Source organism: Chionomys nivalis, chromosome 12, assembly GCF_950005125.1.
Source record: "Chionomys nivalis chromosome 12, mChiNiv1.1, whole genome shotgun sequence".
NCBI lineage: Eukaryota > Metazoa > Chordata > Mammalia > Rodentia > Cricetidae > Chionomys > Chionomys nivalis.
Genome location: NC_080097.1, coordinates 22,578,243 through 22,595,198, shown reverse-complemented (window position 1 = coordinate 22,595,198; position 16,956 = coordinate 22,578,243). Strand labels below are relative to the sequence as shown.

Sequence of the window (16,956 nt, the reverse complement as noted above, 5' to 3'; positions counted from 1 at the left end):
TGCCATGATGTGAAAGAGAGTCAATAAATAAAATCACTAAAAAGAAGATGCAGTATTCTATATTTGTGTTTTGTATAATCATATGTGTATAAAGAGATAGTGGTTGTTTTATTTATAAAGATGAAATATTATTCTTCAAAACTATATATATATATATAATTCTATATAGCCATCCATATATGAACACTCAGGTTGGGTTTATTAACAGAGAATATTTTGCTGTAAAGGTTCTGGAAATTTACTTTCATGTTAAAGATTCCCTAAAACTGATTAATTAGAACTTCTGGTTGTGGAAAGCAGAAATGTTGTAAACCAATAATGAGGTTGTCTTGGGCTAGCTTGAGTTTACATATTAGTATTCATTGCCCACTTCATTCAGCTTTGAGGTAAAACTTAAGAAATATATTAATTTAGACTTCTAGCTTTCACCATCCCAAAAGTTATATCAGATAACATTTATAACTTATTGCGGAGACCTCTTTGCCTTGCTATATATAACCTGACGGAAAATTTTCTTACAAACCAAAATTTTTGATAACTTATTATCATTCCGTTTCTATTAAACTAAATAGATCTCTTCTTTTTATCAAGAATATTTACTGTCCATAAATTAGTCTACAATACCAATTTCTTTCACAGAAGACTTAATGACATGAAGTCAGATAACCAAAGACTAGCTTTAAGCTTTCAGAAGACTGAGAACAAAATAATCCCCAACGCTGGCCACCGTATATTCATTAGCAAAATCTATCAAGAGAAAATATTAAAAATAAAATGATAAGAAAACAGGAGAGTGCAAAAATATGAAAAGACTGGCTATTTGCCCTGGTAAACTAGCAACAGTCATTAAACACCTCTGTCTTCAGAATGCTGTAATTTAAAGCCTATACTACCCTGCCCAACTTCCTTTTGTTTTTTAAAATGACTTTAGTGGTTGTTGGTGAAAGGTCCCAGGTTTCCCAAGAATCTCAGTGAAAAGCCTGTCTCTTGTTTTCTGCACTTTGTAAGCTCCTCACTGGGAGAGGATAGCCCACCAACTTTCCTATGTCACTATTAAAGGTGAGCCTCTGGATGGTCTCCTGTTTACTTTGAAAAGGTCTGACTTTGCTATTGATATGAGAGATTTTCAGCATTCATAACCTCTTAGGATATTGTCACAGAACTTTCCCCAGTTTATTCCCTTGAAATTTTAGGAGCTGCTGCGTAGGTGTTATCTGACATTTTTCTCTCTCAGGCACGGTTTTTTAAAAGTTATTTATTCTATTACCCAATACACATACAGGACTAAGTGTCATCTTAATATAATAAAAGCACAATCACAGTTCAGAAAGTAGAAAGCCATATCCAACATGATTCCCCTGAGGTGCCCTGTCTATACTTTCATCATTCTGTGATAACTTTTGATCAGATGAAATAAAAAGTGACTAAAGTACTAATTATTTGCTACATAAAGAAATAATAGATAAGAGCTTAATCATCTAATTTATATTAATTCACTCTACTCAAGGTTTTGCATATACTATACAAATGAATGAACAAAGCTAATAAAAACAAAGGGTAATCTTTCCTGTTATCAATGGGGAGACAGGTCTGCTGCTATTGTCGTTCTGATGGGTTCTGCTTACTAGTTTACACCCATTTGTGTTTCAGAAGTCTTACCTCCCATTCCCTTAAGCTCACCTTGGGCCCTACTCTTTTCCCTCCTCATCTCCTTCAATCTTCCTTCAGCCCCAATCCTATGTTCCCAATTTTGTCAGGTAAACTTGTCTATTTTGACTTTCCAGGTGGATCTATACATGTTTTTCTTAGGGTTCACCTTGTTACTTAATTTCTCTAGGATCATGAAATATAGGCCCAATATCTTTTGTTTATAACTAATATCCACTTATGAGTGAGTGCATACTTATTCATCTTTTTTGGTCTGGATTACCTCATTCAAAATGGCTATTTCGGGTTCCATCCATCTGCTTGCAAAATTCAAGATGTCATTGTTGTTTACCGCTGAGTTGTACTCGAATATGTAAATATGCCACATTTTCTTTATCGATTCTTCAGTTGAGGGGCATCTGGGTTGTTTCCTGATTCTGGCTATTGCAAATAATGTTGCTATGAACATAGTTGAACATAGACAAGATGGAGGAAAGACAGAAAAGAGAGCAAGTAAAGAGATATCTTGATTTAATGAGCCATTGTAGGGTAAGAAAGAAACCTGGCTCTAGAGAAATTCCCAGGAATCCACAAGGATGACTACAGCTAAGAACCTAAGCAACGGAGGAGATGTGGCCCGAACTGAACTTGCCCTGCAGTCAGACTGCTGAATATCTTAAATACCACTAGGGAACCTTCATCCTTCATCCAGCAAATGATGGAAGCAGAGGCAGAGACCTGCATCGGAACATGTACCGAACTCCCAAAGTTCAATTGAAGAGTGGGAGGAATGGGAATATGAGCAAAGAGGTCAAGACCACGATGTGGACACCCACTGAAACAGTCTATGTGAGCTAAGGGGAGATCACCAACTCTAGTCAGACAGGGAAGGAACAAGCATAAGATAAAACTAGTCCCTCTAAATGCAGGTGACAGTTGCATGACTGGGGAAGACTGAGGGGTCACTGGCAGTGACACCAGGATTTATCCCTCCTGCTTGTACTGGCTTTTTGGGAACATATTCTCTTTGGATGGATACCTTGCTCAGCCTAGATATAGTAGGGAAGGCCTTGGACATTTCCTAAAGCAATGTACCTTACTCTGAGAAGTGGATGGTGGTTGGGATGGGGGTGGGGGTAAGTGGAGAGAATGAATGGGAGGAGGTGAGAGAGTGGGAACTTGAATTGGGTATGTATAATGAAAACAGGTTAATTTCTTTTTAAAAAATTAAAAAAAAATAAAAGGAAAAATATCCCAAAGAAAATAATAAATAAATAAATTTCAAAAACAAAAAGAAGTCTTATCTCCACCTGAGTCTAATGCCGTAACTATGCATAGCAGTTTCTGCTCTCTGCCGCAGGTGTGGCATGCTGGGCTCTTCTTTCAGCATAAGGCATCATATAACACAGTTCAACTTTTAGGACTTCTTTATTCAATAGAAACGAACGAAGGTGGAATCCTTGTTTATTGTCCATCTAACGTTTTCTAGCGTTAGCAGTAATTTCGTATTGTCTTCAGACTTCACTTCAAGCGATAAGAACCAACTGGCACAATTTATTTTTAATGAGCTACTCCGTTTTATCTCTGCATCTTAAATATTTTAGAAGCGTGCTGACAGGCAATTATTCCATTTATTAATGCCTAGATGTGAAGGCCGAGATTACACTTCTCAACAGGGGAATCTTGTCTGTCATTCCAAGCTTTGCAATGTCAAGGCAGCAAGTGATCCTCATTAGCACACATTCACTTAAGTTGACACTAGTCAAAAGTATCTCAGAGAGTTGAGGAAGGAAAACAGTATTTTTAAAGGAAAGGCAAACAGTGGAGAGAGATGAGTACTTATAAATTTTCTTAAATAAGTTTGCATGAATTCTTTTTAATGACAATGCTGTTGCAACATGTGACCTTTAGTCCTTTCCTGAATGGCAAAATTAGGGTTATTTGTGAGTTAAAATATAAAACACAATTTCATGACAACAAATAAACTTACCAAATTTTGTGATCTATAACACTTTAATAGCGCAATATTTATAAATAAATCACTAAATTATAAAGATGCATTAATTTAAGATCATCAGACTTTCACATTTTATTTTAATATATTCAAAATCACTGACTAGGATAATTCACAGTAGACATTAAGTTGCCATAATTAAAAAAAAAAAAAGAAGTAAAGAAAAACTTAAAGGATTTGCTACTTTTATCCTCACCATACCAGGGCATTTGTGTTTAAGTGAAACAAATAATTAACACAGTTTATCTCTTTTTTTTCTCTTCTTTTCTTTTTCATTTTTGTTTTGATTTATTTTTCTAGACATAGACTTTCTATGTAGCCCTAGCTGTTCTGGAACTCACTCTGTAGACTGGCTGGCCTTGCCTCTTCTGAACTCCCTGGGAACAGGGAATAGAATAGATTTCCTGTGTGAACTTGGAATGGTTGAGGATGGAAACACAAGGGTTTGGGTGTCAGGAGAGTAGACAGGAAGAGTACTGGAAGAGATGATTTTAAAAAAAAAGGTCACTTTGGAGTGAAGTATAAAGCTAGTTTAATGGAAACTCTCAAGAACTGAAAAGAGTGACCCTTGCTAAGACTCCTAGCAGTAGGGGATATTATCCAGAACCAGTCATCCATCCCCTGTAACCAGCTACATTTCTAGGCAGGAGATTTGGACATCAACCCAGCCATATAAACTTTTACCTACAATTTGTCCTGCCACCAGACATACTGGAATTTCTTGCAAAAATTGTGTTTGTTGTCAAGCATGACTGGTCCAGTCTGGTACCCATGCCTCGAGAGTGAGTTCGCCCATGGAAATGCTTGGAGCAACATGACCTAGAGACTGAATAGCCCTGAGACCTAGAACATGACTGGTTTAAAAAACAAAACAACAAAAAAAAAAACAGTGTAATGATGCCTAACGATATTCTGCTATACTCATAGGATAGTGCCTCGACCAACTGTCATCAGAGAGGTTTCACCTAGCAGCAGATCGAAACATACAGAGACCAACAGTCAAAATTAGGCAGAGGATGGGGAATACTGCAAAAGAAGGGAGGAGGGGTTATAGGAACTACAGTGGTCAAAGACCTCAGAGAAGACACTAAACTGGGCTCAGAGGAACTCACAGAAACTTAATGGACAGCAAGGGAATCTACACTGAACTTCTCTAGGCCCTCTGCATATATTTGAAAGATGTCTTTGACTCTTTATTCTGGCTTTAGAACACTAATCCTCATACTGGGTTGCCTTTTCTAGCCTTAATATAAGAGGAGGTGCCTAGTCTGACTGCAATTTGCTATGCCATATTTGACTGATGTCCGTGAGAAGATCAAGCCACAAAACTAACAAATACAGTGGACCCATGTCAGTCCCAGGTAAGTTTTCTGGTTGGCAGTTCAGTGTCTCTGAAACCCAGGTTCACGATTCTGTGGGTTTATTCTGCTATAAATCATTTCCTATGCCAATTGTCACCAGACAGGCTTTACACAGCAACTGGTAAAAACTTATGCAGAGACCCAGAGGCAAACATTGGGTGTACCTCTGCAACTCTGCAAATTTGTGAAAGATGGGGAGGAAGGATTACGAGAGCCAGAGGGACCAAGGACATCACAAAAACCCCACAAAATCTTTTATTAATTTTAATATTGTATATTATTTTTAAAAATTAATGAATTAATGAATGGAAAACTAGCCCTGAGGGTAAATGTTAACAACTGAATTGTCACATATACCTATTGGGAGAGGGAAAATCAGTTTTCATCAATAGCATGACACTGTGTATATTAACCATTCCAGAACAGGCTTCACATTCAGGAGTAGTTGAACAACATATAATGGACATTGCTCTTGTACACTGGGAAGATTTGTCACTCATTTTGGTTTAATAAAATGATGATTGTCCAGTAATCAGGCAGAAAGTATAGGCAGGACAACCATACTAGGATAATTCTGGAAAGAGGGAAGGAAAAGTGTCAGTCACCAGCCAGACACAGAGGAAGCAAGATGAGAATGCTTTACTTAGAAAAGGTACCAGCCACATATCTAAACATAGACAAAACTTGGGGTGAATTTAAGACATAGGAGCTAATTAGTAATAAACATGAGCAATAGGACAAACATTTATAATTAACAGAAGCCTATGTGTATTTATTTGGGACTGAAAGACTGTGAGACCAGGCAGGACAGAAACTTCTGCTTACAAATGGTGCCCAACATTCGAAAAATAATCCATATAAAACCTAAGAGAGCTTGTAAGCAATGCTATTCTTTAAGTAAAAGAGACACAAAAAGAACAAATGTATATACAAATAATTGTAGAAACAGGGGTTATACTGAATAAGGTGCTCTTTTAAATACAATGAAAACTGAAAGACTAGAATGAGATTTTTCCATCCCAAGAAGCTTTAGTAGAGACAAACACAGGTTTATTGCTTTTCTGATGTATTCCTCAATGTATTCATTACTAGCTCTATTTTGTGTTGTCTACAACCTATGGAAAGCATGGGCAATAAACCTTACTTTTAGTTATATTTCTCCTAAAATAAACACACATAAATATACAAGAAAATTATGTGCTCAACAGTATTTCCAATGATTATTATTTTAAAATCTGTTTTCTCCAAGTACTAATCAGTTTTGTTTCCATAACCCAGGGACATTTACAGATCTTATTACCATCCATCTCAGCATGTTCCCACCTCTGTTTTAAGTAGACAACTTCAGATTGTTCTAGTAATTTAGCTGCAGCTTAGTGTGTAATAGTTCAGGCTTGGAATCAGAATTCATTCAAGCAAGAAATACAATTCAAGATAAAGTTGGTCCATCAAAGTCTTGTAAGTGGAAGAGAGTCACATGCTAGCTTTTACAAAGAAATCTTCTAATTACATCTTTTATCAGGTGGTCAAGACTCCTGTGAATGCACAGCAGATGACAGTGGAAGATCTTCTTATCCCACCGGTAGAATCACTAAAACATTTGGGAGTCTCACAAGAAGCTAGTTTCCCCATCTTTCTACTCATTTGTCTGCCCCCTCCGTCTTTTATTTATGTTTGGGGGGGGTCATCTTTAGTACTTTATATTTTATCTTTTTCACACCAAATGTATGATGATGAGTTCTTGAAAATGGTATAGACTGCTTAACTATCCTCTGTTTTTCAGCCTCCTTTTTCCACACCTGAATGCATAGTTGCCAATCTAGGAAAAGTTGAAAAGTTTAAAATATTGCCTCCAAATAAACATTTTATATAAGGTAAGAATTAATAACATTTACATTTTATTGACTTTAGTATATTTGCATTTTCAAAAACAATTTCAAAACTTATATCAATAATTATAGGCCTTACCTAGACCATGCCTATGTGTTGCCATCGGTGGTAAGACAGTCCAGGTCTTGGTTTTGGGGTTATAACATTCAACAGTGTTAAGTGTCTTTAAACCATCTCGACCTCCAATTACAAAGAGCTTGTCATCAATAACAGCCACACCAAACTGAAGCCTCCTGCCATTCATCATTCCTGCCTGGATCCAGAGATTCGTTCTGAGGTCATACTTCTCTATAGTGGTTGCTCCTGATAGAAAATAAAATCAAATAGTCATCAATTTCAATAAATAAAAAAAAAATGCTTGTACAATGCAGTGTAAATTAGAATGTGAAAACACCCTAGTCATATACATTCTTAAAAAGAAAAGCATCATAAAAACAAAGAGAATAATAAATCAATAACTATTTTTTTTCTTATTTGTGGACACTAAGGATCAAAACAGATACATATATCCGGTGCTGGATTTGTTTAATGGGAACAATGTTGGGGATGACATAGTTTTGTCAGACCTTAAATATTTCTGTTTTATTATTTGTCCTCTGGTATATTTGAGAATCTCACCTTGAGAAAAAGTGAATGAGTGTCCCTTTAAATGATGAAAGTATGTGCGCTATCAGTACCTCTTTTGAAAGTAATGATATGTTAACTGAATCAACATGACTGGGAAGGGAATAGCTCTCCATTTCTTTTTATATTTGTCTTATGCCTTGAATAAATAAATTCATAAATAAAAGCCTACCAAACAAAAGAAAAAACATTAGTGCCTACGAGAGTATCAAGGTGCTTGCCGTCTAGTTTGATGACCTGGATATCAAGTGATATCCAGAACTCGTACAGTGGAAGGAAACAAATGAACCCCACAAATTGTCCTTTGACTTTTACATGGTAAATGTTGACCCACAAGCATACACCCCACACAGAAAACAAATAAATGTACTTTTAAATACCAATTGTAATATTTTGATAAGTATTCACCATGATACTTAAACTTGATAAAATTATTCAAGAAATACAATTAGAAAGCATTTAGAGAAATAAAAGGTTATTATAGGTTTAGTACTTATTATAGCTAAATAAAATGGATTTTTTGTCTGATATATATGCATATATATATATATATACGATTGATATACATATACAAATTTGAGAGACACAGTAACTCTGGTAAAAGAAAATTTGAAAGGTCTAAGTTGATGTGATTCCTATGACTGGTAGTAGTACATTTTGTCGCTTGATTTACATAAAATAGAACTGCTCATAACACATTCACAAATGATTTATATGACAGAAAACAGCTAACAGCTTATAGTGTTGCTTCAGTGTTTGGCCCCATTGTTTAGCTTCATATTCACAAATATTTCATCTTCATAGATGTGCCATGAATTTTATGTATTTCCATTTGTACACTCTATTTTATTTGCAATGTGATGAAGTGATTTTGCTTAGGGAACATACTTCTCTGGGGGATTCATGAACTTCTTAGACTATAACTAGCAATAAATAAAACAAATATGAGCATCTTGGCAGAAGAAATTTTGCCAGTTATGTTGTTATGATATAATTTACTCTCAATTTTTCTTCAGAAGTAAGATAACAATGTGTAAAGTTAAATGATGGATTATCTGATAAAAGTAAAATATAAGTATTATAAAACTATTAGTTTTATAAGAACTAAACATAATGTTTATGAAATTACTGGATAGTATTTTACCTGTGTGTGTTTTTAAAAATGAATGATTATTTGTAGATTTAGTTGCATTTTGCTCTATTTCACTCCACTACGCATAAATACATTTTTCTCAAGTGAATTGCATCATTGAATAATTTTAAAAAATGTCTGACTATTGTCAAGGCTATAGTGCTTGCTCCCTAAAATGGCATTCAGGTTCTATTGCTGAATTCACCACAACTCATGAAACATAGAGAAATTGATCTGGAGTCTACCTAGAGCTTTAACCTACTGATGAGGAGTCTTAGCTGGTTAGTACTGTTGTGCAGAAACACCATGACCATGTCACCTCTTATAAAGGAAAGCATTTAACTGGGGCTTGCTTAGAATTCAAAGGATTAGTCCATTATCACGATGTCAGCGAGCATGGTAGCATACAGGTAGAGATAATGCTTGAGAGACAGCAGAGAGTCATACATTTGGATCTACAGGCACCAAGAAGAGAGTTTATACAAATCTTGATCCAATATCATAGCATCTCTGATATTGTACACTATGATAACATTGGGCTTGCCTTTAGAATTATGTCTTGCTAAAATAAATACATGTAACCTGTATGATTTCCTATCAATAGGTTAGCAATTCAACTCTTGATTTGATATTTATTTCATTTTTGATCCCATATATGTATGTGTGTCTTTGTACATGTTTGACTGATGATGCCTATAGATGCTAGAGGACTGTGATGATATGAAAACCAAAACTGAGTGAACCATGAGAACAGTACACATTATTATTACTATTATTATTATATTGTAAAATAAAATATTTGATTTAGAGCTTGCTCTCAGTTTTAGATGGTTGTTCCAATACCATAATGGAAAGAGTCACATTGGCAGAGTATTGAAGCAATAGTTGAGAGTATTACATCCTGATCTGTAAGGAAGGAGGCACTTACAGATATTGGGTCTGACATGTGGTTTGGAAACCTCAAAGCTAACTCAAGTGATGAATCTCCTCTAACAAGATTATACATATTCGAACAAGGCCACCCCTCTCCACCATGCCAAACAGCTCCACTATATGAATGGGAAAAAATAAAGTGACATTTTAAGTTAACAAAAATTAATTTCTAATACCAAATGAGTTGTTTATCACCTCTATTTTATCCAGGATCAACTAACTGTTAAGGCAAGGAATCAAGCTCATAGACTAGCACACAGGTCATTCAGACAAAAACTAAGCAAAGAAATACTAGATTTAACAAATGCTATAAATCAAATGGGCCTAAAAATATCTACAGAACATTTCACCAATAGTCAGAAACAATATAAAATATTTTGAGGTAACCATATTCAAGCAAGTGAAAGAATTTCTTGAAAGAGTTATATGACAAAAACTTCAAGTCCTTGAAGAAAGAAATTGAAGAAAAAAATCATAAGATGGAAAGATCTACTATGCTCATGGATTGAGGGAAAAAGGATGATCCAACCAAAAGCAATGTTCAGAGTCAATGCTTCACCATAAGAATTCCAACACAAGTCTTTACAGAATTTGAAAGGGCAATACTCATTTTCATAAAAAAACAGCAAATATTCCAAATAGCAAAAAATGAACAATAAAAGATGACAGAGTTTTAGTATTTTTTAAATAAAACATGATATCAGCATGAAAACTGTCATATTTGTCAGTGGAATCAAATTGAGGACTCAAGCATAAGTCTACAAACCTAAGGTTGTTTGAATTTTGATAAAAAAGCCAAAAATATACAATGGAGAAAAATGAATTTTCAACAAATGGTGCTACCATGTTAATCATTTCTCTAAACAAATATTGAAAGAACAGTCATTAAGACTGACAAAAAATAAGAACTAATTAGAATGAAATTCTTCTATAAGGATAATAACACTGTCAACAGGATAAATGGCAGGTTACAGAATGGGAAAAGATTTTCACTAGCTCCACATCTCACTGAGGGTTGATATCCAAAATAAGTAAAGAACAAGAAAGTGGACATCAACAAACCAAAAACCCAAATAAAAATGTGCTACAGATGTACTGAAAAAATTCTCAATAGAATAATCTCAAATGTCAGAGAAACACTTAAATAAATGTTCAACATCTTTAGGCATCAGGGAAATGTAAATTATAACCATTTTATGATTCCATTTTATATCTGTCAGAATGATTAAGATCTATAACAGAAATGACAGCTCTTGCTGGTAAGGATATGGAGCAAGGGGATTACTTCTTCATTTCTACTTGGACTGCTAACTCTACATCTACTATGGATATCAAAATGGCAATTCCTCAGAAAACTGGGAATCAATCTGCCCCAAGAATACCATTCTTAGGCATATATTCCAAAGACATTCCATCCTACATAAAGAACACTTACACAGTTATGTTCTTAGTAGTTTTATTCATAATAGCCAGAAACTAGAAACAACCTACCCATTCCTTAAGCAAAAAGTAGATAAAAATATGGGACATTTATACAGTGTAGTATTACTCAAATGTTAAAAACAATTACATCATGAAATTTGAAGGCAAATCAAAAGAAACAAACAAACAAAAATCATCCTAAAAGATGCAACCCAGACCTAGAATCACAATCATGAGATATATTAGCTTAAAACTGGATAATTAGTCAATGAAATGATTCTTAATAATATTCTGCTATACTCACAGATCAGTTCCATGTCATCAGAGAGGCTTCATCTATTAAGTTATATTAAGTTATGAGAACTTATACAGAGACCCACAATTAAACATTGGGTAGAGCTTGGGGAACCCCTTGAAGAGGTGGATATAGGGACTTAAGGAGGAAGAGGGGACATGGATACCAGGAGAATATGGCCCATGAAATCATATAAGCAGAGCTCATAGGGGTTCACAGAGACTGAAGCAATAATCATATAGTCTGCTTGGGTCTGCTCTGCATAAATTTTGTGGTTATTTTACTTGGCTTTTGTTTGTTTGTTTATTTTTGTTTCATTTTTTGTTTGTTTGATTGTTTTTTTTGTCTCTTGGTTTCTTATGATAGGCTCTCTCTTTGTAGCCATGACTGTCCTGGGACACACTCTGTAGATTAGTATTGCTTGAAATTTAGAAATTTCACCTGCCTCTACCTCCCAAATGCTGGGATTAAAGGCATGCATCTTCATCCTTCTTAGTTTGTATGTTTTGTGGGACTTCTAATGGTTTGAGTAGGAGTATCTCTAACATTTTTGCCTGTTCTTGGAACCCTTTTCCTCCTATTGGGAAGGAAGAATTCAACTTCATATTAGGGGAGGTGCCTAGTTTTATTGCATCCTGTTATTCTGTGTTAAGTTGATATTCTTGGGAGACCTCCTGTTCTTTCCTGAAGGGAAAGGGAAGAGCAGTAGATATGGAGGAAAAAGGAGTGAGGGGTGCTTGGCAAAGTAGAGGGAGAAGACGCTATGGTTTGGATATATTGTATGAGGTAGAATAAATAAAAAACTGCAAGAAGAATAAATGTCATGTTTTTTTAACAAACATTTTTGGTAAAATTTGAAAGTAGTAATAATGTTTAATAAATATCCCTACCAATTTTATTTTTATTTTTGGTTATATTTTATTATTGTTATTATCATTAGTACTCTTACATTTTTCAATTTGGAAGTGCCTTGTGATCTTCCTTTTGTTTGTACAAGTTATGCATTCCTTTTGGTGTTATTTTGCCAGAGAGAGTACAAATTCATCTGAGTTAACATCAGCTTTTGTTTTCTAAAGAAAGACAGTATTTGTCATTACACACATTCATACATCAGTTTGAAATGGACTACACCGCTATTGTAGTAACTCATCATTATGTAAAAGATTCAAAAGGAAACATTTCTGTGAAGACAGAATAATTTGTGTCTATTTTGTTAATAAAAGCATTATCCATTTTCTCTAATGTCTATGAAGTTATGTCACATCTTTGAAGTGTGTGTTATGAAACAGGTCCAAGAACATCTTGACAATTTTCTTAATCTGCAGATTGTCTCCTTTATCGAAATGTACCAGATGCTTTTCGGATATTGTCACTAGTAAACTCTAAATCAGAATTTCCAACACACTTAAAAGTGATAGAAATCCAGATCTATTTAATATCTGAAATCTTCCAAAAATAAATTATGCAACTAATCTAAAATAGTGTTTAGCAGCATATAAAAATGGTGTGGGAGGTCCTTCTGTCTATGTGTTGCTTTTATTGGTTAATGAACAAAGAAACTGGCTTGGCCTGATAGGATAGAACAGAACTAGGCAGGGAAGACTAAACTGAATGCTGGGAAAAAGAAGGTGGAGTGAGAGAAAAGCTATATAGCCCAGACAGAAAGAGATGGATGCTGAAACTTTAGCTGGTAAGCCACAGCCACATGTTGATAAACAGAATAAAAGAAATGGGATAATTACTATATAAGAGTTAGCTAATAAGAAGCTGGAGTTAATGGACCAAGCAATGATTTAAATAATATGTGTTCTGTGTGATTATTTCAGTTCAGGGTAGCTGGGATGAACAAGCAGCGCCCTCCAACACAAACAAGGAAATAGCTAGATCTAATCTAATAGTTTATAGTTCAGACGTAGTAAATATACATTGTTTTATGTTGTAAGCTTTATATTGTTTTGATATGTTATATCATATTGAAGATTGTGCTATTTCTTATAACATAGAATAATTTTTCTTTTATTCTGACCTTTATTCTTCTACAGTAATCTGTAAATATGGAGTATAATTTATTATAATCAAAAATATCTTAAATTAATATAGCGATTAAGTTTAAGGAGACATCTCATTCCTAATATACAGGACATTGTTGACTGAGTTTTCTGTCCTTCTTGGATCCCACAGTTGTTAAGTCCTAAAGAAATCACACAGAGATCTACATTTGTTATAAATTGATTGGCCCATTAGCTTAGGCTTATTATTAACTTTTATAACTTATATTAGCCCATTATTCTTATCTGTGTTAGTCAAATGGCTCAGTACCTTTTTCAACAAGGCAGCTATATCTTGCTTCTTCTGTGTCTGGACAGGAATGCAAAGGGAGCTTCCCTCTTCCAGAATTCTCCTGTTCTCATTGACTCACCTCTAATTCCTGTCTGCTTGTCCAACCTATACTTCCTGCCTGGCTACTGCCCAAACAGTGTTTATTTAAAACACTATAGACAGAATATAGACAATTGTCCCACACTAGGACATAAGAAATAATGCTAAGAAAGATGTTTTACAGCTGTGTTTTTATGTGATCATTTTTGATAATTCTTAAATTTGTAAGCAAACATGCTTTGCATGAGAGCTAGTTTTAAGGTATATATTTAAATGGGAAATTTTTACATTATGTTGCTTAAAAAATGAAACCTTCACTAAAAATTGTCACAGAGCCAATAGAGATTATGAAAAGTAGTGAGTTCCGATTTCCATTGCCATGATACAACTTTGGAGAAAATGGGTTATGCCAGTTTGTAACTCTAAGGTTGTCTTCCATTGGTGGAAGAACTTAAAGCAGGAACTCAAGACAGGAATCTAAAGCAATGACTCCAGGTCCTGTGAAGTAAAATGGAAATACAGTCTTTGATTTAAGAACAATTGAAATATTATTAAATTTTACTGAAATATGTTAAAGCTTTAGTGAAGGATGGTTAGGTACTGATTTATAAATTAGATATTAGTACGTATTAGTTAATGAGTATTTTATTTATTCTAAGAGTCTTTCCAGAATAATAAATTCAATTTTATAGATATATAACAAGAATGATATTAAGACTATTTTATAAATAAAACTTTAGCTATTTGTTGCATATCATTCACAATATAATTGGTTGATCAGTAATGCTAACCTAACTCTCAAGCTCAATATAATACATTTCACTCTTTTCACTTATCTCGGGGCAGAAAGAGTTCATTTCTACTAAATATAAATGATTGATATAACTTTAAAACTGTCCATCTCCAGATTCTTCTTTACTTATTTTGAGAACCTGTGATTATGACAAAATATTATGTCTCATATAAATAGGTTTATGGTACAATGAAATAGAGAAGACAATCCTGTATAAATCTTTTGATATGACCATTAGAAAATGGAGAACTCTTACAATTAATAGCAGGAGTTATTAGGAATTTTGAAACATAGACAACACTCAAGTGTTACTGTTGATATGAAGATGGAAGGGGCCAGAGGATGAATTCAAAAGTCCTCTGAGGGGTTCCCAGGTGTCCAAGAAGATGTCCCCAGCTTGTTCCTTGGACATCAGAGGAGAGGGTGCCTGAATTGGCCTTATCCCATAGCCACACTGATGAATATCTTGCATATCACCTTAGAACCTTCATCTGGAGATGGATGGAGATAGAAACAGAGACCCACATTGGAGCACTGGACTGAGCTCCCAAGGTCCAAATGAAGAGCAGAAGGAGGGAGAACATGAGCAAGGAAGTCAGGACCGCCAGGGGTGGGTCCACCCACGAGATGGTGGGAATAATGTAATGGGAGCTCACCAATGCCAGCTGAACTGGGACTGAACGAGCATGTGATCAAACTGGACTCTCTGAATGTAGCTGACAATGAGGGCTGAATGAGAAGCCAAGGACAATGGCACTGGGTTTTGATTCTACCACATGGATTGGCTTTGTGGGAGCCTAGTCTGTTTGGATGCTAACCTTCCTAGACCTGGATGGAGGGGGGAGGACCTTGGACTTCCCACAGGGCAGGGGACCCTGACTGCTCTTAGGACTGGAGAGGGAGGGGGTAGGGGAGTGGGAGGGAAATGGAAGGAAGGGAGGAGGTGGAAATTTTTAATAAATAAATAAATATATATATTTTTAAAAAGCCCTCTGAAAGAAACATGGTGCCAAACATCATCATAGTCACCCAATGACAAGAGGAGATTTGTACAAATAATCTGAATGGCATTTGGAAATATTATAGGAATCTTCTGTGTGTCATCCAAGAGGACAGTAAATCCAAGTGTTGATTTTTTTATTGTTGTTGTTCAAGACATTTTTTCTGAACAATCCTAAATATCCTTGAAGTCACTCTGTAGATCAGGCTGACCTCTCTCTCTCTGAAATCTGTCTGCCTCTGCTGGACTCAAAGGCCTGTGCCACCCCTACCCAGTTATTCTTGATTCTTCACAGTTTGTAATAGAGAACTTATACCAACCATCCCAGGGTCTTATACTGATGAAGTATGAGCTAATACATAACAGTAATATAAACATGTGTGGCAATTCTTAAAATAGCAAAGCACTGTTTATTTGATTTGAATTTTTATGATATACAAAACATTCAACCTTGAAGTTGAGTAGCATAACTGTAAGATAGATTATAAAATAGAAATACAAAATCATTTTTAATGAGACAAGAAGCAGCCTTTTTTCTCAAAACATAATAGTTGAGAAAATGGTCAAGATGTTACTGAAACACAGTATGCACTCTCTGTAGATGTGTTCACTGATACAAGCACAGGTGACGACAGCAATTAGTGCATATGGAGTCTGCTTTGACATTTCAGGTGGCAGGCTTTGTTTCAATATGTATAATGTAAATATTTAGTAACCTCATTTATCTTGAAATGAGCACAAAATTAAATGACACATTTTTTTTGATCTGACAAAACAGATGTCACAAAAGACACCTATGCTGAAGACATTTTTTTTTCTTTTCAGTTCACTAGAGAAGCCCTGAGATTTTTTTCACAATGCCTCTTGACTATGATTTTAATGTAACAGTAATAAACTCAGTTATCAGACTTCTAAGGCATTTTACAATCCCGATAATTAGAAAGAACTAGGGACAGCTTATAGCCAACACTGAGTAACCAGTGAATGCATGCATTGATTTACCACTGAGCAATCATTTATTGCTAGTAAGTGGAAAAAATCAATTTATAAAATACTTAGAAAGACTCTTAGCCCAATACTGATGATGACCTTGATGCTTTCAAATCATTATGAGATGATCACAACATCACATTTTTTCCCCTTAGGAAAGCAGCTAATACTGAAAGTCATTTCAGGAAAGAAAACTAAAAAATAGCATTTTTTTGTAATACACAACCTTAGGGAGACCAACATTAGAAGACAATTATCATTCTTTATGTATTTCTTGATTTTTTTTATTGAATAAACTGTTCATCAGCAGTCACTCATCCACATATTTATAAAAAAGAGCTATAGAAGACTTAGAAGACTTGACCTCATGGCTGGTAAAAAAAATTGTTTCAACACAGAAGGAAATAATTATTTTCTAACTATTTTATTATATAATAAAGATCTTATAAATACCACAACCATGAAATTAATTTTGC

At 34.8% G+C, this 16,956-nt stretch overlaps 1 protein-coding gene across 1 annotated transcript in view; it reads right to left on the bottom strand.

The window, feature by feature from the left end:
* The window catches only part of Klhl1 (kelch like family member 1), a 232,484-nt gene that overhangs the window by 25,739 nt on the left and 189,789 nt on the right, over positions 1–16,956 (bottom strand). Inside the window, exon 7 of the mRNA XM_057786305.1 lies at positions 6,991–7,215. Coding sequence (XP_057642288.1) covers positions 6,991–7,215 — 225 coding nt within the window. The remainder of the gene's footprint in view (positions 1–6,990; positions 7,216–16,956) is intronic.